The 20,302-nt window shown below is 49.0% G+C and overlaps 4 protein-coding genes across 4 annotated transcripts; 3 read left to right on the top strand and 1 right to left on the bottom strand.

The window, feature by feature from the left end:
- Positions 1–2,489: 2,489 nt before the first annotated feature.
- On the top strand, positions 2,490–3,201 carry LOC112897879. Its single transcript, XM_025966278.1, has 2 exons — positions 2,490–2,694; positions 2,777–3,201. The coding sequence occupies exons 1-2, from the start codon at positions 2,619–2,621 to the stop codon at positions 3,199–3,201; spliced, it is 501 nt and encodes a 166-aa protein (XP_025822063.1). The 5' UTR covers positions 2,490–2,618.
- A 2,768-nt stretch (positions 3,202–5,969) lies between these two features.
- LOC112902689 (high-affinity nitrate transporter-activating protein 2.1-like) lies at positions 5,970–7,812 on the top strand. Its single transcript, XM_025971861.1, has 2 exons — positions 5,970–6,330; positions 7,184–7,812. Exons 1-2 carry the CDS (start codon positions 6,189–6,191, stop codon positions 7,645–7,647), a joined length of 606 nt encoding a protein of 201 aa, XP_025827646.1. The 5' UTR covers positions 5,970–6,188; the 3' UTR covers positions 7,648–7,812.
- Positions 7,813–11,881: 4,069 nt separating this feature from the next.
- On the top strand, positions 11,882–13,941 carry LOC112900865 (high-affinity nitrate transporter-activating protein 2.1-like). Its single transcript, XM_025969655.1, has 2 exons — positions 11,882–12,137; positions 13,126–13,941. Exons 1-2 carry the CDS (start codon positions 11,990–11,992, stop codon positions 13,587–13,589), a joined length of 612 nt encoding a protein of 203 aa, XP_025825440.1. The 5' UTR covers positions 11,882–11,989; the 3' UTR covers positions 13,590–13,941.
- Positions 13,942–15,145: 1,204 nt separating this feature from the next.
- Positions 15,146–19,900, bottom strand: LOC112874869 (eukaryotic translation initiation factor 4B1-like). Its single transcript, XM_025938436.1, has 3 exons — positions 18,615–19,900; positions 15,801–16,181; positions 15,146–15,438 (listed from the first exon to the last, which is right to left on the bottom strand). The coding sequence occupies exons 1-3, from the start codon at positions 19,751–19,753 to the stop codon at positions 15,414–15,416; spliced, it is 1,545 nt and encodes a 514-aa protein (XP_025794221.1). The 5' UTR covers positions 19,754–19,900; the 3' UTR covers positions 15,146–15,413.
- Positions 19,901–20,302: the final 402 nt, after the last annotated feature.

Below are 20,302 nucleotides of genomic sequence, written 5' to 3'. Positions count from 1 at the left end.
TGCTTGAAGTCTAGGCATTTCCAATGGCGCAGAGATCTAATCAGTTCAAAGGGAGGGGACAAAACCAGTGATGCTCCTCAAGCTAGAAAAAAAAAGATAAGTCACTGTCAAGAGATGATTCCCTATGTGCCTCCTCCAATTCAGTTTCATTGGTTTCCTATGCAGAGGTGTAGTCATGACTCATACTAGCTTCAGAAATGGAACAAAGAAAATCTTTTTTTTCTTTTGAAAAATCTAGAGCCTTCATATGGAATATGAGAATTACAGACAAACTGTAAAAACAAATTATGATTCGTTTCCTATCATGTACTTTCCTTAAAATTGTGGCCGTGGCCAGGGGACACTGAGCCGGTGCTTTGACCATAAATCGATCACCAGTGACAAAATCAAGCCTGTGATTGTAGAGTGCACCATCTAATTGTAGGTATGTGAACACTGCAAGCATCTAATTAAAATTGTATCTAATTGAGATGCTTGCAGCTGTAATTGCATCTACTTGATGTAAAAACCATTAGAATTGATGTACAATTAAAGTGCATCTAATTGATGTACAATTAAAATTGATGAGACAAGTGACTTCAACTACATCTGCCAGTACAGGGCAGTCATGTTAGGAGGTGACGAAAGATACAATGGGGACTTGGGGAGGGAAATCGATCCATACCGGCACTTGGGGAGGAGGCATGCTGTCGTCGGGGGCGGCCTGTTCGAGGCGGCGACGTGCACCACGGCCCCTGGAAGAGCCACCGTCGCCGGATGTGGATCCACGTTGACGAGGAGGGACACGGCCGGCACCACCGGTCCCGGAGTCCCCGCGAGGGGGGGGGGGTCTAGCCCCTCCAACTCCACCGGCGCGAGGGGGACGCAGGCCCAGGGAACCCCTGCCGCTGCGTGAGGGCACGCGCGCCGGGTGCGCCTCGATACTGCCACTGCCGCCTTCTTCAGCTCCGGTCTGCAAGATGTGCTGGTAAGCTTCCATGCCTGCCCAGGACTGGCTGGCGTTGAGGTTGAGCGAATCCACCCTCAGCTGGCTAGCAGAGGGTGGGCTGGACGAGGGAACGCCGAGCATCGGCGTGTACGCCGCCGGCTGCGACAAGAAGTCTCTTGTCTCGCCACCGGAGGAGAGGTTGACGAAGCTGTCGTCGTTGGGGTAGCCGGAGTAGTTACCGAAACCGGCGGCGTCGATGTCGTCATGTTGGGTCACGTCATGGGGGTACCCTTCCATCGCCACCGGGGGGGGTCAAGGACGGCAGATCTAGACGGACGACGCGGCGGCGAAGAGGACGGCGGCGGGGGAAGCGAGCCGGGGGGAGAGGACGGCGGCGGGGGAAGCCAGCCGGGGGAGAGGACGGCGGCGGGGGAAGCGAGCCGGGGGAGAGGACGGCGGCGGGGGAAGCGAGCCGGCGGAGATGGATCTGGACGGACGAGGCGGCGGCGGAGAGGACGGCGGGTCAAGGACGATAGATCTGGACGGACGAGGCGGCGGCGGAGAGGACGGCGGCGGGGGAAGCGAGCCGGGGGAGAGGACGGCGGCGGGGGAAGCGAGCCGGCGGAGAGGACGGCGGCGGAGAGGACGGCGGCGGGGGAAGCGAGAGGCGCCCGGGGGAGAGCGAGCGGGGGGAAGCGAAGCTAGGGTTTGCGAGTGCTGCGAGAGGATACGGCCGGGAACTGAGGGGCGCGGGCGCGAGGGGCTTATCCGTCCACCGCGCAGGCCTCGCAATCATTGGGCTGGGCCAAAAGATTTGCACCAAAGGGCCGTTTAGATTGCAACTTCCAAAAGTTAGATAGAGTTGGAATTTGGCCTGCATCTAAACGGGCCCTAGATCTTATACTCACATGTACACGTGGTTTCATATTTTTCCGTGCACTGTGATCAATTCTCCTTCTTGGATCCTTCTTTCTAATTCTCCCTCCTCCGACCAGATCCATGAGTACTGAAATCACTACGATGTGATAGAGCAAAAAGCCCAACGATTACGTGAGTTTGAATGAAATGCACACAGCAAAATTTCCTACATCACATTGAATATTAGCTATCTTTTGCAGTCTCTATGATTGTGATCGGTTGAGTGCATAAATCTCTAGTCAGGTTTTTGAAGTGCAGTACATTTGGTTGCTTGATCAGCTCTTTAGCCAGGCTCTAGCAACGAAAAAGTAGCCCTCTAGCCTGCTTTATGAAAACGCAAATGAATTCTGTTCCCCATATGCAAGCTGCACAATATAAAAAGGATATACTTAGCTTTAAACCACCCAACTAAATATGAGCACTTTGCGTTGATTTAGTTAGTTAAAATTAGCCTGGGTTAAAGCTAGTCTAGCTAGTAAATAGCAACCAACCAATCAGCGCCCGTAGGCCACCTAACAAAAAAGGGGCATGTTGAAGCATTACATTCTGCAGCCTCTATCCACGGAATGTATCTGCACCGGGCGGCTGCAGATATGGTGTCCTGTTCCTGGCCATCATCAATTCTAGAACTCTGCACCTATAAGATCATGAACAGATGGCGGCACGCCAACAATCGAAGAGGCAGCACGACGCCGCAGCCCGCAGCTAGAGTTTCAGACACAGGCAGCCAACTACTATCCGGCACGTCAGCCCGTGGCCGGCCGGAGCCGAGATGGCGGTGTCGGCATCCAAGCCGGCCGTGAAGGCCTGCCTCCGCCTCCTCACGGCCCTCGCCGTCGTGTCCGCAGGTGAAGACCCTTCCTCACCCTTCGATGATCCGGCCAACGCGATGCTGCCATCAAGAACCTGACGCTGTACATTTTCGTGCAGGGGCGGCAGCGCCGGCGCCGCGGGAGACGGAACCACCACAGCGGGCAGCGGGCGCGGCGTCCCCGTGCTCCCGCTACTGGTGCTTCAAGGGTCGTTCCCCCATGGCCGCGCTGCTCGTGCCGGCCGGGACGGAGGCGAAGGGGACCGAGATGGAGACCTCGGTGTCGGTCGAGTGCCCCCGGGAGAAGGCGACGAAGGCCTGGTGGTCCTCTGCTGCTGCTGCCCCAGGCGCTACGGCAGCGGCTGCTGCTCCCCGGACTTCTGCGATGCCCATAGTCTGTCGCCGGCACCGCCCGCCGCCCTGGCGTGAGGACGTACGCGCACGGCCTGGTGCTCGCGGAGCTGTGGCGCCGGCCGTGCCCTCGCCGGGTGCGCGCGGTTATCGATCGGTCACCGTGACGCTACTTTGCTATGCGGGTTCGTGAAATGAAATGGACGTGGTTTATTCTAAGCACCCGGCCCGTGTTAGCCCTCTTGTGTCGGTTGATCCATACCGCATCGCACCTCATCACATAAGCTGGGCCGCAAGTGAGCACCCGGCCCAGGAAGTCCCAACTCGTGCCACATCGGCCCAAGCTAACACAACCATTCCACTATCACTTGTCTGTTGTTTGCACGCGCTGATGGGGCGTAGCCGACGAGTTTTCAGGGTATCTGAAATGCTTCCTTTCCTGTTTGTAGCATTGCCCCCACCTCAAGCGGCAAAAACTACAATGCCTGCAACCTTACCGTCAAACAGCCATACTTTTTATAATCTATGGTTCATTTTTCTGCATCGTAATTATTTTCCAACTCTGATATATGCAAAATACAGTCTTCCATGTCCTGCTTCTCTCTAGGGGATAGAGACAACTTCGATACAGTACATACTCTTGCCCCATTTCGTGCTAATTATTGTTAGATTACCAGAGAGTCAACTTCTTTTTTCTCCAATGTGCATAAGAGCTGCGCATCATTGTATTAAGCAGGAAAAAGCAATTCCGAATTACAATAACGCGGAGCAACGGGGATGCTCACGCCGATCATTTACATTGGCAAGCAACAAACGATCAAAACAACCGGCGGACCAGCAGAGAGTCAACTTCTAATTGCCCTACGCAACGGGGCGTGGTAACTTCCTAGCTCCATTAGTCCACTCCAGCGCCTACCTCCTCGTTGGCTTCCGAGTGAGAAAGGAGGAAGCAGAAGAAGATCTCGTGCATGTTGCATGCTAGAAAGTCTACCCTTTCAGAACAGGGAATTTGTTCGGCTGCTCAGAATTGGTCAGCACACTTACGTACTTGTGGTCCACCAGGTCAGAATTCTCATTTGCTAAGAAAGGATAATTCAGGTTAGGGTGTATTTTTGCACGAAATATCCTCAAAATGGAGCCGAGTCCTGGGAAGGAGCCGAAAAGACAAGCAGAAGAGAGCTAGTAATGTGGTGGGTTGTACAAACAAGCCATGCCAAAGGTGACCTGCCGACTATCAGAAAATTGCTAATCCTCCAGCTAAGTCCAACAGCTAATGCAGGTGCCCGGAATTAACAACGCCTGAACACCGCATCATTCGCTCAATAATTCCCGCGCCCTCCTGCTTAATTACGCAATGCCTGGGCAGTATACAAGTCTGATCTGACCAATCGTGGATCGCTCCGCCGAGGCGCCGAGCCTCCTATCACTCTCATGATAAGCCGTGCGCCTTCTCGCTAATTCTTATTACTGCGCGTGGTGGCAGAGGCAAGTCAAACGGACGCCGCACCTCGTAAGTCGTAACCCTTAATCTAAGCTAAGAGCCACATGGCTCTGTCCCCTGTCCTGTGCACCTCCTGCGTTTCAGACTTTTAGTCGTTGCCAAAGGGGTCTTCGTTTGCCATGTGGATGTGCCGGCATGCCGCCGCTGGCTACCAAGTACCAACAGCGACACATGAAAAAAAGGAAGAATTTATTTTACTACTCTCGTCAATCCATCTTGTCTGTCTAACTTTTATTAACTCGATTTCTTCCCTCAAACTACTGAACTTGAAACAATCCATTTCTAACTAACATAGAATATCAATATGAACTTAAAACTGAACTTGTACGTGAATAAATAGAAAAGAGAAATTTTATTAGAGGCAGATTGGACCAACTAAACTGAATCTAAATTTTATTCCGGGATCCAAGCGTACTAAGGGCCTGTTCGTTTCCTACCCTCTAAACTTTAGACCCATCACATCAAAGAGAATCTTGCTATTTAGAAGTATTAAATAAAATCTGTTTATAAAATTTTTTGCACAGCTGTGTGCTAATTCGCGAGACAAATTTAATGAGCCTAATTAATCTATAATTTGCCACAGTGATGCTACAGTGATTATTCGCTAATTATGGACTAATATACCTCATTAGATTCGTCTCGCGAATTAGCACTAGGGTTCTGCAATTAGTTTTGTAATTAGACTTTATTTAATACTTCTAAATGATAAGATTCTTTTTGATGTGACCCCTCTAAACTTTAGGTACCTGGAAACGAATACACCCTAAGTGAATTGATCAGAATGGGTGGGGAAAGGGAAAACCGTACCCCTTAGCTTGTCGTGATCGGCTCGAAGTTGATCTGTCGGATTTTGTCATGGCGGCCGCCTGATCTGATCGAATCTTCGATTCTTTCTTTTGCGGCGTAGTACGTGCTGTACGGACAGCAGCTGCAAGCAAGCGAGAACGGATAACGGAGAACGGAGTGGAACACCCGCTACGCGCCTACGCCCTAGCTAGCTAGGGGAGGTGGTTGGTCGCGGCCGGGCAGATAAGGACCGGGCCCAAACCCGGCCGGGCGGCGTGGGAACACCCGCATTTCGTCGCGTTCGCCGCACATGTCGTCACCCTTGGCAGCTTGCCGTGCCGCCGTGTCGTCTCCGCTGCTCGGCGGCGGCGCCACAGGACGCGGCCCGGGAATGAAGCGAGCTCGTCGGGGCGCGCCATTATTGCGACGCGCGGAGGTGGCTGAGGACCCGTCCGCTCGCTGGGTCGCTCGCATCGCGTCCCCGAACGGTCGACGGGTTGCTGCTTTGCTGATTCGTCGAGCCGATCGCGCGCGCGGTTGCCGCATCCCAGCCGGCCGGGGACCCTTGGGGACAAGCAAACCATCCTCCGGATTAGATTACTAGTCGCTGCCCTCCCTGGCCCTGCGCCCTCGTCAAGATCTGACTTTTGATCGGCAGCTAGCGTGCTCAGCTTGGCAATTATAGGGCCGCAAGGTCAACTGCACTGGGCACCCGCTCGCACGCCCACGCTGCCTATATATTCTCGGCCCGTCCGTGCTCCCCCTCCAACCCGACCCGAGAGCTCACCAGCTAGATCAGGTTCCTCGCCTTCGTCTTGCTCCCACCTGCAACCGAAGCTCTGCTCCGGGTAGATCGACACCCGTCACAGGACGGAGGCGAACAGAGAGTGGAGATGGCTCGGCAAGGCGGTGTCGTCTCGCTGGTGATGGTGCTGCTCCTCGGCGCCTGCCTGCCGGCGCCGGCCGCCGCGGGGGTGCTCCTCTCCACGCTGCCCAAGGCGCTCGCCGTCACAGCCTCCCCCAAGCCCGGCCAAGGTGCGTGCCTCTGCTATCATCAACCGCGTCGCACGCTCTGCGCTGCTTCTTTCCTCTTGCTTTCACATGGTGCAAAGTGCTCCAAGTTCCTGTTCCCTTTGACCTTCAGGCTGACAGCCCCAGCAAGTAGCAGTTTCATTAGCTCTGCCGTTAATTAATTCTTGGCATCCAATGTGCAGCGTTCAATTAACTTAATCATATTAGTACTTTTTACTGGTCTTTGTAACAGAGACAGAGGGCATAAAGTCTTAGTACCAACTACCAACTAGCTTTGCCACAAAGAAGGACGAGACCATGAACAATCTATCAGTAGTCCTATACTACATATCGTTTAATTCTCCCGATAGAAGTATGGAGAATATGTTCTTCCAGGTGCTCGTCTTTCCTCTGTGTTGCCGAGACAACTGAACTATGCTCTTTTATCGCTTACAATGCGAGCCAAAAAGAAACAACAGGAAGAGAGAAACATTTTGCAAGATAGATATTATATCTAGGCCGGCCAGTAGTAAAATCTGTAGCCTTTTGGGCAAGAATAGAGACACTTTTCACCAATTACTTAATTTCCCAAAGGCCAAAAAGGTACAATTTCCTCATTATACAGTTTGATTTATAGAGTCCATCCTCTGCGGCAAAATGGGGCCATTCTAATGTACTACCTCCAATCAAGAACACTTGACATTCAGACAAGCGACAGTAATAGAAAAATACACTGCTTTTCTGGTCTGAAACATCACCTTTTTTTGACCGGTATCCACATATTAGTAGCATTTCACTTTCTGTAGATATTTTGAATTTTCGATACTTTGCACTTCTCGTTACATTCATTCACAACATAGTCCATGTCCATGCGCAGTTCTGCACTCCGGCGTGGACAAGGTCACGGTGACGTGGTCCCTGAACACCACTGAGCCCGCCGGCGCCGACGCGGCCTACAAGAGCGTGCAGGTGAAGCTGTGCTACGCGCCGGTGAGCCAGAAGGACCGCGGGTGGCGCAAGTCCGACGACGACCTCAGCAAGGACAAGGCGTGCCAGTTCAAGCTCACCCAGCAGGACTACGCCGCCGGCGCCCGCGGCAGCTTCGAGTACACCGTCGCCCGCGACATTCCCACTGGCTCCTACCACGTGCGTGCCTACGCGCTCGACGCCTCGGGAACGCAGGTGGCCTACGGCCAGACCGGCCCCGCCACCGCCTTCGACGTCGCCGGCATCACGGGCATCCACGCATCCATCAAGGTCGCCGCCGGCGTGTTCTCGGCTTTCTCCGTCGCCGCGCTCGCCTTCTTCTTCGTCGTCGAGAACCGCAAGAAGAACAAGTAGAGGCCTGATGTGTGGCGTCCATGTAATGCTTGTATGTTATCGCGCGTTGAGTTCTTTCCGGCTGGTCTTGGCGAGGGCTTGTTCTGTGTAACAGAGACGGCACGGTGAAACTAAACCTACTCTAAAATTGCAGGTGTAATTGTCAGTGCTGCGATTATCTGTTTCCTTCTTTTCCATTGCTCACAACAACCGCACCTGCATCAAATTAAATGATAAACTTTTATAGGTTTTTAAAACCGGCCGGCAGGGGATAAGTGTTCGAATTTATGGGCTTGGACTATTTTTCTTTTACAATAAAAAAATTAAAAGTCCACTAATAAATGCTAGAGAGTTATTTATTTTATCCTGTATGGATATTTGAGGAGCATCTCAACCAATTTAAATGGTGGAATATGTGTACAGTATTTATGAAGCCGGTACGAGAAGATTGGTGAGCCACACGCGCTCGCTCACCTCGCCAAGCCGAGGCCAAGGCCGATGAGCAATGTTTTGCTGTTGAATGCAATAATTCTAAGTCAAAAAATATTGGAGTTGGAGTTACTAGTGAATAATTCTGGGAATTAAACTAGAGATTTATAGCAACAGTAAGTGACACTCATCAAGGCCATTAGAATATTCAGGTTCGTTGAATCACAAGCACCTCTCACCTATATAAACCAGCCCCTCCTCTCATTCCACACACATAACAATTCACTCAGCTACTCTTGCTAAGGAGACCTCTCCCTTCTCCCTCTATTTTCTACTATTTCCACATCCCCATCGCTGGCGCCCACCTTGGGGTATAATTTGATACTCCTTTTTGTTATTGAATTCATCGTTAAGTTCGTGTTAACTTTAGACACGTGCACATATTTTGTTTCACTCACCATAGTCTTGAAATTATTAATAAATTGCATGTATAATTTCGGAATTAAAATATGCTCAAAAATGCCTAATTCTCTAACAATCCAAAAATCTGATTATGTTGATAGGCTTTCGGTCTCTACTTTTGCTGCATCTATAAGACCGAACATTTTTTATGGTTCCAACTTTAATCGTTAGCGTGAGCGGGTGATGTTGTGGTTGACGGCAATGAAAATTATGCATATGGCAAAGGGGAAGCCTGAACAGTTCACTTCAGAGAAAGGGAGTGCATTCGAGGCTGCAGATAACCTTTTCCGAGGCTGCATCATAGGTGTTCTAGCTGAAAACCTTGCGGACTCATACATCCGTCTCAAAATAGGGAAAGAAATGTGGGATGCTCTTGAGGCTCAATATGGAGTTTCCGATGCGTGTAGTGAGTTGTATGTCATGAAATAGTTCATTGACTACGTGATGGTTGAAGACCGTTTTGTGGTGGAACAGGCCCATGAAATGCATACACTGGCAAAAAAGATCTCAGAAATTGTAGCAAGGAAAACCCATGTGTGTTACCCAACAAGTTTGTGGCCGGAGGTATTATCTCCAAGTTGCCACCTTCTTGGAATGATTTTGCTACTTTAGTGAAACACAAGAGACAAGGGTTCACCATCGATGGACTCATTGGTACTCTTGACGTTGAAGAGAAGGCGAGAGCAAAAGACACACGTGGAAAAGCAGTTGGCAGAGCTAGTGCCAACTTTGTTCAAAAGAACAATAATTTTGTTCAAAAGAACAACTCTCACAAGAATAAGAAGAAGCCACCGTAAACGCAGAACCAAACAAAGACTAAACACACAACCACATTTAAGAAGAAGAAGGGAAACTGCTATATATGCGAGAGTCCGGACCACTTTGCTGGGAAGTGTTCGCTTCGCAAGGGCGTGAAATTTGCCAACATGATCATTAGCAAGGCTGGAGGAACATCAGTTCTTTCAGTATTTTATTTACCTGAGTGGTGGGTTGATACTGGGACTAATATTTATGTGTGTGCTGATATTTTCTTATTTTTTTCATACCAGTTCGGAAGGACCGCCTCCTTGTTGATGGGGAACGGATCGCATGCACGTGTTCTTGGTGTTGGTACTGTCAATCTGAAGTTTATTTCGATCAAGATTGTGCGGTTGAAGAACGTGCATCGTGTTCCCACCATCAAGAAGAATTTAGTTAGCGGCTCTCTACTGTGTAGAGATGGTTATAAATTAGTCTTTAAGTCCAATAAATGTATTTTGTCTAAGTTTATAACATTTATTGGAAAACATTATGATAGCGGAGGCTTGTTCTGCTTTTTTTGGATGATTGTAATAAAGTTGTGAACAATGTGGTTAACGTTGATGAATCTAATGTATGGCATTCGAGGCTTTGTCACGTCAATTTTGGTTGTATGATGCAGTTAGCAAATTTAAATTTAATTCCAAAATTTACCTTTGTCAAAAATTCTAAGTGCCATGTATGTGTTGAATCAAAACAAATTCTCAAGCCTCATAAGGCTGCGGAGGCGAGAAACTTTGCGCGTTTAGGATTAATTCATTTCGATTTGTGCGAGATAAATAGCGTGTTGACAAAAGGTGGTAAAATATATTTCATGACATTGATCGAAAATTGCGCTAGATTTTGTTACATCTATTTGTTGAAGTCAAAAGATGAAACTTTGCATTATTTTTAAACTTATAAAGCTGAAGTTAGAAAACCAACTTGAGAAAGATCAAAAGACTAAGGTCGGATCGTGGTGGCGAGTACTTCTCAGATATTTTTACTTCATTCTGCGAGGAACATGGTATTATTCATGGTATTATTCATAAGAAGATGACTCCCTATTCACCTCAGTCAAATGGGGTTGCCGAAAGAAAAAACCACCCTCTAACTGATTTGGTTAACGCCATATTAGACACAGCGGGACTTTATAAGCAATGCTAGTATTTATCTATATTTTTTGTATGGACTTTCTAAAGAATGCTGGGGCGTAGGAAGCCGGATGCAGTGGCGATGGGCGGTGGCGGATCCAGCGGCAGGAGCCGCCGGACACGAGGATGGTGGCCGATGGCAGGGGTGAGCTCGTGAGAGACCTCATGAGCCTTCTGCGATAATTTGCATCCCAGTCGCATCTGGGAACGGTCCCTAAAAACCCACCGAACCATTTGTGGTAAACACGCATCATTCAAGTGCTGAACCGTGTGTCGAAGGAAAAGTGGGACTTTAATTGGGCTCGGGAAAAATATGAGACGCAATTCAGCGTCCGCTTCTCGCTTCTTTGAGACTCGCTGCTACGTACCCCGGTCCCAAAAAAGGGCCTATAGAATTTCCATGGGAGGAGCTAGGGTAGGCGTCACGGTTCAAAACCGGCACTCGCAACAAGCCTTTGAAGAAGAATTGGAATAAAAAAATAAATCAAAATACGTAAGGGAATAATTTTAAAGGAAATTTAGGAGAAAATCAATCAAAGCTATACGTGTTCTGATTTATCCTCGAATGGAAGTTGGCCTAAACTGAACGCATGATTCTCTCAATAATTCTGTGCCATCCTCGTGTTCCCTTTTGTTTAACCCCTCCCTTCGCCTTCTCGCTAATTCTTATTCCGTGCTGATAGAGGCGAGTCGCTTGCAACCCTTGATCCGCGCTAAGAGTCGCATGGCCCCGTACATCGATCTCGATTCTCTTTCAGTCGGCGCGGGTTTTTACCATGTCAGGCAATGTGACGGCATGCTGTCGCTGCCGGCTCTTCATCAACCGATCGATGGATGATGCAGCCACATTGAAAAGGAAATGGGTGGAAATTCTGTTCGATTTCGTCGTGCCGGCATGCAAGAATCTCTGCGCCGGCCTGGTCGGCCGCGCCATCTAAGAACTCGACCACCCGGTCGCCGCGCCGCGGCGCGCCGCCGGACGCCGCCTCGCCACGCCATGCGACGGGATGCCGACGCCGGAAGCGAACCCCCGTTGGTGCGCTGCGCTGGATTATTGCCGTCGTTGCCCTGCCCTTGCGTGGGGGCAGAAGAGCCTCGCCCGTTCGTCCCGGCCGGCTCAGCTGGTCTGCGACTGCGAGCACGGTCGAATCGATGGCGGCCGCCGCATCCCACCCGGCCGGAGCCCCTTGGGACCCCCGTAGAGCAAGTCAGCCACGCCAAGTGACCGGAGAGATTAGATTACGGCTACCAGCTGCTCTTTCCCTGCCCTTGTCAAGATCTGACTTTTTGATCGCATGATTAGGGACTTGTTTACTGGCTCAACGATTGATCCGACTCCACGCCGACAGGGCCGCGAGCGAGGTCAACTCCTCGGCCAGCGCGCCTATATATTCGTCCTCGACCTGTCCGTACTCCTCCATCCCAACCCAACCCAACCCAAGCAGTTCATCAGACTCCCCTCGCCTCCGTCTCCGACCACCGCATACACGAGCCGGATAGCGAGAGAGGAAGAGGCCGGTGCCGACCAACGCGTCAGGGAGATGGCTCGGCGACAAGGCGCCGTAGTGGTCTCGTTGCTAGCGGCGGTGCTTCTCGGCGCCTGCCTGCCGGCGCCGGCCGCCGCGGGGGTGCACCTCTCCACGCTGCCCAAGGCGCTCGACGTCACCGCCTCCGCCAAGCCCGGCCAAGGTGCGCGTCCGTCCACTGCGCCTGCGCGTATCGCGTCGCAGCTTTCTCTTCAGTGTTCCATACTTCCATTCCATGCTCCGGCCTACGGCAGTCCGGCTCGTAGTCAATCATAGCTGCTTGATTTTAGTTCTGCCCTTAATCTCTGGCATCCAATACACATGGTCACAGTCGCAAAGCTTGTTTTATAGAAAAGCATGTGGCCAATAATTACTCATAGAATTTTAATTTTTGACACAAAACACCGATGTGTGTTATCTCTTAATTAAAAAGATACTTACTTATGATTATAATTTTATACCATCACATGAGCGAAATATTAATGGAGTATGAAATGGAATGTAACTTGTAGAAATGCGGTGAGTAGTTGTACCTAGCTGTCACCACAAAGAAAGGGAGATCATGAATGATCTCTTGGTACTCCTAAAGTATTTATTATTGTTCCTTGGAGAAATTAAATGACATCGGAGCATAAACTCGGAGAATATGTTCTAGTTAGGTGTTGGATTTTTCTGTCTCTGCTTATACAGCAGAAGTACGTTATTTTGTTGCTTTCATGACTCTAGTGCTGCATTTGCAATCCAATTTAGCCTTTATATATTTTTAGCTCAAAATTGTATAAAATTAGAGCTGACCCTTTTAGGATCTGGCCATAGATTATGTAGGCTAAAATTTAAGATCATTTACCACCCCTACTTACAATACATCTGGAAAAGAAACAACAGAAAGAGAGAAAAATTCAAGAAGCTATCTAGGAAGGCCAATACAGTAGGAAGCCTTTTATCCATCGATTCCCCTCGTGCTCAAAGGTCAAAAAGTAAATTCCTTTCTCTTTGACAGTTTGATTTACAGCGATAATTTCGCGTGAAAATGGTGCCTTTCCTACTGTACTGTTTAACTGAGCATATGATTTTGCTTTAATTTGTGTTATTTTCAACCGCGTTGAAATCTTTACTGTACTCATCACGAAATACATGGCCACGATGCGCAGTCCTGCACTCCGGCGTGGACAAGGTCACCGTGACGTGGTCCCTGAACACCACTGAGCCCGCCGGCGCCGACGCCGCCTACAAGAGCGTGCAGGTGAAACTGTGCTACGCGCCGGTGAGCCAGAAGGACCGCGGGTGGCGCAAGTCCGACGACGACCTCAGCAAGGACAAGGCGTGCCAGTTCAAGCTCACCCAGCAGGACTACGCCGCCGGCGCCCGCGGCAGCTTCGAGTACACCGTCGCCCGCGACATCCCCACGGGCTCCTACTACGTGCGCGCCTACGCGCTCGACGCCTCCGGCACGCAGGTGGCCTTCGGCCAGACCGGCCCCGCCGCGGCCTTCGACGTCGCCGGCATCACGGGCATCCACGCATCCATCAAGGTCGCCGCCGGCGTGTTCTCGGCTTTCTCCGTCGCCGCGCTCGCCTTCTTCTTCGTCGTCGAGAACCGCAAGAAAAACAAGTAGGAGGCGGCCGTGCGCAACGCCATGCCGCGTGCTGAGTTCTGAATTTCCGGCCGGTCTTAAGCTAGCTAGCTTCCTCTGTGTCACGGAGACAGCACGGTGGCCGGTGCTTAAAAATTGCAGGTGTGAGTGTCAGCGCTACATCCACGGATGGATGGATTTACACAGCGTAGCGCAGCGCAATTACTTTGGTGTACGTTTCTTTTTCGTCGTGTGCGTGAAGATGAAGTAACTTGATTACGATAAGTTTCTCTGCCTCTGGTGATGTGGTTTGGATATGCGATGCAGTACAAATAACGACCAAGAACAAGAAAGGTTTTTACACAAAGGATGCAAGTAGATCAACTCAAAACCATTTGTTTCACTCAATTGGTGGTTCATTTATCGTTCGGTTTGTAGCCTATAATGTAAGTTATAAAACGAATAAGATGAGCCCGTGTGTCGATCCGATCCGACCGGACCCCACCTTCTTGTTTCCAAATTCATTCACATTTTTAATCTTTTTAAATAATAAAGAAAATTAATTATCCAGGCTTCAAAAAAAATGATGCTATGAATATTTAAAAAATGATGTCAGGTCACTTCGTGGTATGCATTTGCACTATACGGTATACAGTACTGAACTGTATCTTTCAATGAAGCGGCGAGGCTCGTCATTGACTTCCTGACCTGTTCTGAATATCAGGGAAAGTATCACCTTCAGCATACAGCCGAGACAATTCCATCTCATAGTCAACTTGGCCAAGAAGCGTGAACACCAGGTGCTCCTTCAAGCGTTATGAAAGGGCAAGAGGACTAGTGTCTGGCATTGTTTCTACGATAGTTAGTAGGAACATCTTTGAGCCGACCGCCCGCTAATCTAGTACCCATCCACATCCAGCTTCACTTCTTTGAAGAGCCGAATAGCAATGTCAACGGAGCAGGAGAAACAGCACAGATGCATTGCGACAACTAACCAATATAAAAAATTATGTTTCCGACCATGCAATGGTCTGCATCCACGTTTTGGGCCATTCTCCTGTTCCCCTTTCAAGAGGTTTCCAAAGACGCAATGAACTAGCAGTTTCTTGTTAAGAGTTGTTTGCGCTACATGTGAAAACATTAGCTTTCACAGTTGGTGTCTTGGTGATGCATCCATTTTAACAAAAGGATTCGCGTGACAGCAACATTGCACTTCATGGGAAAATCTAGGCCTGTGTCATCATCTCAGTTGCCGTTTCACATCAGGCAACAAATGAAACCGTGCAAAACGATCATGGTTCTCGTTATCTCGTATTAACAGAACAGCAAAGATTTGATAGCTAATGGACTTCAACAGCTACTCCATACAAAAAGACGATGGTATCAGCAGCACCTGGCAACTGAGCTAGAAACACACACACACACACACACACACACAGAGAGAGAGAGAGAGAGAGAGAGAGAGAGAGAGATCAATGCAAGGGGCTTGTTTGGATTCCCGGGGATTAGAGCCTATCTAACTTCAGACAGGCGAGATTTGGTCTAATTCACACCTATCCAAACAAGCCCTTGAATAAGAGTGCTAGAGCATAATCACGCAGGAAGAAAGAACAATAGTTAGTCTATGAAAGGTTGATCACACTTGTTTTGACATGGAAGAGTAAAAGAAAAAATACAAAAGGAAAAAAAACGAAATAGACGAACCACCATAAGGGTGGTAATTAACAACTTAGTGAAAAGCAATCTGTTTTGTCCACGATCCTCTCACTCTTCCAAGCCAAACAAAATGATAGTCAAGCAGCAACAAGAACATAAATTATTTGTGCACCATCTAAACACGAAGAGAAAAATCTGGCTGGCAACGGCTCACCATCTTTGTCCTCCCGACGACCTGAAATACAGGTGGATAGAGAGTTTATAGTTCATATGTAGAAACAATTAAAATTTCATTCTTCCAAGCCTAACCTTAAGAACAATTTGTAGTAATAGAACTCAAAAGGGATCTAAACAATAACTGATGGAAAATGACCAGTAACCTCATAGATTTCCAGATCCTAAAAAAGCATAATGTGGGGAAGAAGAATAGCAACGTGTATTCTCTTAGAAAACGAAAGTGTGCTATGGTTAATGTGATCATTGAGTATACCACTAATTTATGTGCATGTGTAATGTGAAGAATAACGGTAAGTAGAACTATTACTGGAATGAACCAACTCATAACAACATCAGGCACAAGTCAAGAAATGAACATACCTGTCTGAACTTCTGGTGCCACCAAGAGAGCCTCTATCTCTGCTCCCCTGAAACCCCCATCTTTCTTCAGTTGGTTTTGGATATTGATCCATGCCACTGTGGGAACCTGGCCTTTCCATGGACTCTTTTATTTGGGATTCATCTGCAAGATTTGTTGGCGGAGATGCTGTAACCCTCCCTGCTCCAGAGCCAGGTCTTTGCGAAAATCTGATCTTGTCATCCATTGAAATTGTAAGAAGCTCCAGCTGTTTTTCCATTTGAGTTATCTTCTCGGCCAAACTTTTTGCATCATCATCACTCATCTTGGCTTCATTTTCATTTAGTTCCAACTTAAGTAGATTGATCTCTTCTTTTAACACCCTCTCATCATTTGTTTCTGGTCTGAAAAATGTGTCCGATCAAATCAAATGGGAAATTATTCTCAACAGTATAGGGGGAAAATGAAACTGTGTATGTGAGTGTGATGTGTCCAGTCAAATCAAATGGAAAATTATTCTCAACGGTATAGGGGAAAAAATGAATCGCTGTGTGAACGAGTGTGATACCTGTCTATGTATTTAAACAAGACAAGCTAGCGAACACCATTTACTTCAGCAATGCATGGTGCAAGAATAAACCAAACGGATCAACTGAAAATAGGCAACTAATTAGGTTTAGTTTTTGAAAGACTGGACTAATTTGGTTTAAGGAAATTCTAATTTTCTAGACCACTTAGTCACATGCTGAAATCTATTCACCCTTGCAACTGGCAGTTCCACAGATTGACTTATTAGTTATTAATTCTTCCCAACATCAAAGTAATAAAGCAGTTAGCTACCATTTGATGGACTATTGAAACAACAGATGTGTAAAGGGCACAACAAACAAAAGAAAGGTAATGAACTGTGATATCTCAACTAAAGGAAGTATTATCTTTATTAAGCCTCTCAAGACTAGTTACTGAGGACTGCAGTCCGCAAAGTTCATTCTGAAGGGCAATGCGCTCTACAAGCGAAAAGAAAAGTTTCAACCAGAACTCGTATAACTAAATCTTGATAAAATTATTGTGTTTGGACATGAATCATGCATCAGACGATCTTAAAACACAAACTTTGTGATTCAGTGCTCGTTCTAACCAAGTACATGGAAATGCTAACCTTGTCATGAAACACTTGTAGATTGTCAGAGAACATGCTATTCATGAAGAATAAAAATGCTTATCATATCATGTTACAATTTTATTCTTCAAATGAAACACTATTGCAGGCACTAACAGGATAAAGGATAAACATAAGTGGCAGGACTCAGGAGTGCTGATACATCATGATGACTATTAAGAGGATCAGCAGGGAGTACACAAATATGTAATTCCAAATTGTTAGAATTCATAGTTTCTAAAATATGGTGGGATAAAAGACATCATATTACCATATTGTTCTATGGCTGAGAGAGAATAAACATTCATAATTTAATACTCCATCAAGTAACAAATAACTGATGTTTTGGATATCAACATGGTCTCCAAAACACAACTTTGATTAGTAAGACTACTCATATCATTTTCAAATATCCAAATTTAACACATAAAAAGCAATATGCAACTGAAGTTTGAATGGTTGACTTTACTTAAGGTAACCCCAAAACGTCACTTATTTGTGACTGCAGGGAGTACTTCTTCCAGTAGATGATAACCATTCAAAAGACCATGGAGCAACGCTACTCAACCAAAGAACATAATCATGCTTACCAAATAAGATTTTACATATTTGTGGCACCACACTATAAAACATATGAGATGAGAAATAACATATTTAATCTGCACTCAGCAGAAGAAACGAAAGATTTTATATGAGAAACACAAACCCTATGCAATGGAGGAATGGAACATGGACTTTAACTGAATTTCTTATCATTCCAACAAAACTCCAGTGACTACTAAAACTAAAAATAGAAAGATGATATCCATACTGCTGAGTTAACAAATGATAGTTAAAGTATTGTTGAAGGCAAAGCAAAACAGTAAATACAGTAAATTATCAGTATCAGTTGAGCAGAATGGTGCCAACCAAGCCCTTCCAACACCAAATATTAGGAGAAAAATTACGACGATACAGTGTTGAGTATATATGTGCATGTTCATTCAAATAAACCGGTCAAGGGAACCAAAACAGCAGTACAATTAATAACAAAGCTTGAACAAACCAAAACCAGCTAGCAATGATATTTAAAATGTAATGTATGCTTACAACCTTGGTAAAAAAAATGAGTGAAAATAAGAATGAACTGTTAGATCTAAACCAATACTGAATTCATTACTAAAGTTTATTTAGCTGACTTTAGGGAGCTCAGGGCAAACTGAACTAATAATGTAGCAAAAGCCAGTGTCACTATTTTCAGAATAAGAATGTACAACTACTATTATATCCATTATTGTGGATACAAATACCCTCATCAGGTTATTGTTATATGATTCATAATGCTGCTGAATTTTCAAGCACCAGAAACCAATTGGTTACACCTTCCAACTCATCTACTAGCACACTGCAGGCCTCTTTTGACAGGATAAAGATAAACACACACACCACCTTTGAAAGACAAAATGAATGAAATAGTAAACTAACTTGTGGTTAGGTGATTTGTTGAACCTGTTATTAGATGCTGCTTTGGAAAAGATGTACATGCTAACTAGCATGACGAAAAATTGCAAAGATCCCAGCTAAAATGAGACCAAAGTCTATCAAAGGGAGCTGCACTATTAACCTTCACCAGTATTGCATTCAAAAGCAAATGCTAAGGGTGAATGGTACGTGAATGTGAGGCCAGTTAGGTGCATACCTATCAATACGGCGATGCTCCAGCTCAAGGTCAATCTTCCTCCAATCCTTCCCTTTCTCCTGCAGAATCACCTCCCTTGGCTTTGCATCCCCAAAAGGATTCACCTTTGGCCGCGCCCTCGGCACGCCTTCACTACCCGCAGCTGGTACCTGTGACCCTGGGCTCCCAGGTCGTGACGAGTGAGGACTCTCTGGCCTGCTCGACTGTGAGCTGGTAGGGCGGCTAGTCTTCTTCTGATCGATCTCAGTCTCCATCTTCTTCCAGTCCAGCCCTTTGTCAGCCAGCACGTCTTCCCGTGGCCTCGCGGCTCCAAATGGGCTCGGCCGGCTGCGTCCCGCCTCAGCAGGTGGCGTAGGGGTGGCCGAGGCGTCGCGCTTGGGCGGATCGAGCACTAGGCGGGGCCGCTCCCGCTCGCCATTGGTGGGCGCGGGCGCGGCACGGGACCAGCGGTCGGAGGAGTCGGTCGAGACGGGCGAGTCGCGGAAGAAGCCGCCGCCGCCGCCGCCGGTGCCGAGGCTCGGGTAGCGCGACGGGCCCGACGGCATCGGCTTCTTCCCGCGCGACCAGTCGCCGTCATCGTCGGCGCGGCCGACGGATGCGGGCGCGCCGCCGCCCCCGAGTCCGCCGTACCGGCTCCGCGGGGCGGAGTCGGCGGGCGCGAGCGACTTCTTGCTCATGGACCAGTCGCGATCCTCGTCGGCGCGTGAGGGCATGTCGAGATCCGCGCCTCTGCCGGGCGGCCCGCGGCGACCGTCGTCGTCACCGTAGGAGCGGAAGCCGCCGCCGATGCCGCGGGGCCTGTCGAGCTCGTCCGCGGACCGCTCCCTGGGCCCCGTGGGCAGCATCATCATCTCCGCCGGGGTGAGCCCCTTGGGCTCCGTCGCCGGCGCCGGCGCCGGAGCCTGGCGCCTGCCCGGGCCGTACCCGGCGAACTCCGAGAGCGAGAGCGTGGTGCCCTTGTTCTTCTTCTTGGACTTGCCAGCGGCGCCCGTGGCGGCCTCGCGGAGGCTCGGGAAGCCCGTGGCCGGGGCGGGCGCCGGGGCCGGGTTCGCGGCGGCCTCGCGCTCCTCCTCCTCGGCGCGCTCGGCGTCCAGCGCCCACGCGCCGGCGCCGCCGAGGCCGCCCCAGGGCTTGGACATGGCGGGGGTCCGGGATCTAGCCCGCCTGCCTCAGCAGGGTTCGCGAGATCGCGGGGGGAGAGGGTGCGCGGCGAGGACGGAGGGAGGGGGGCGGAGGAGGCTGGAGGATGCCGATGCGATGCGATGATGATGCGGAGGCGTGCCGGGCACTATATACTCCTGAACTACTGTACGTTACGAGCCCGTGAAGGACTCAGGCCAGGTTCGGCTAGAACATTAGTCGTGGACGTGTACAATGCTACAGTAACATGGAGGGTTCGACCCCTATACAATGTATCTTTTCTTCTTCGAAAAAAATAATGTATTTCTACACGGGCGATCGAGCCGAGCGGGCTGGGAAAAGGCGGGCGGGTGCGGGTGCCGGTGGGCCAAAAAGGCGTTGTGGCGCAGTCGCGCAGCGGAGTGGCGGGCGCGGGGCGGCGACGGGCGGGGTCGCGGGGACGACGCGCGCCACGCTGGGCCGCTGGCGCGGGGTGTCCACCTGACCAGCTCTGACCTCGACTCGCCCGTCTCCTTCGGCTGTTCTCGGGACGGCGCGGCGAGACCGGT

This window comes from Panicum hallii, chromosome 1, assembly GCF_002211085.1.
Source record: "Panicum hallii strain FIL2 chromosome 1, PHallii_v3.1, whole genome shotgun sequence".
Lineage (NCBI taxonomy): Eukaryota > Viridiplantae > Streptophyta > Magnoliopsida > Poales > Poaceae > Panicum > Panicum hallii.
Note: the sequence above shows the minus strand (reverse complement) of the source record. Positions and strands in the feature narration are given on the sequence as shown.

What these genes read in the sequence shown, in the direction of transcription:
- LOC112902689 (XM_025971861.1), top strand. Translation starts at nt 6,189, where the DNA reads ATGGCTCGGCAAGGCGGTGTCGTCTCGCTGGTGATGGTGCTGCTCCTC. An exon ending in CTCCCCCAAGCCCGGCCAAG is followed by an intron (nt 6,331 to 7,183) that starts GTGCGTGCCTCT and finishes GTCCATGCGCAG; the next exon opens with TTCTGCACTCCGGCGTGGAC.
- LOC112897879 (XM_025966278.1), top strand. Translation starts at nt 2,619, where the DNA reads ATGGCGGTGTCGGCATCCAAGCCGGCCGTGAAGGCCTGCCTCCGCCTC. An exon ending in CCTCGCCGTCGTGTCCGCAG is followed by an intron (nt 2,695 to 2,776) that starts GTGAAGACCCTT and finishes ATTTTCGTGCAG; the next exon opens with GGGCGGCAGCGCCGGCGCCG.
- LOC112874869 (XM_025938436.1), bottom strand. Translation starts at nt 19,753, where the DNA reads ATGTCCAAGCCCTGGGGCGGCCTCGGCGGCGCCGGCGCGTGGGCGCTG. An exon ending in GAGCATCGCCGTATTGATAG is followed by an intron (nt 16,182 to 18,614) that starts GTATGCACCTAA and finishes CACATTTTTCAG; the next exon opens with ACCAGAAACAAATGATGAGA. An exon ending in GGCACCAGAAGTTCAGACAG is followed by an intron (nt 15,439 to 15,800) that starts GTATGTTCATTT and finishes CCTGTATTTCAG; the next exon opens with GTCGTCGGGAGGACAAAGAT.
- LOC112900865 (XM_025969655.1), top strand. Translation starts at nt 11,990, where the DNA reads ATGGCTCGGCGACAAGGCGCCGTAGTGGTCTCGTTGCTAGCGGCGGTG. An exon ending in CTCCGCCAAGCCCGGCCAAG is followed by an intron (nt 12,138 to 13,125) that starts GTGCGCGTCCGT and finishes CACGATGCGCAG; the next exon opens with TCCTGCACTCCGGCGTGGAC.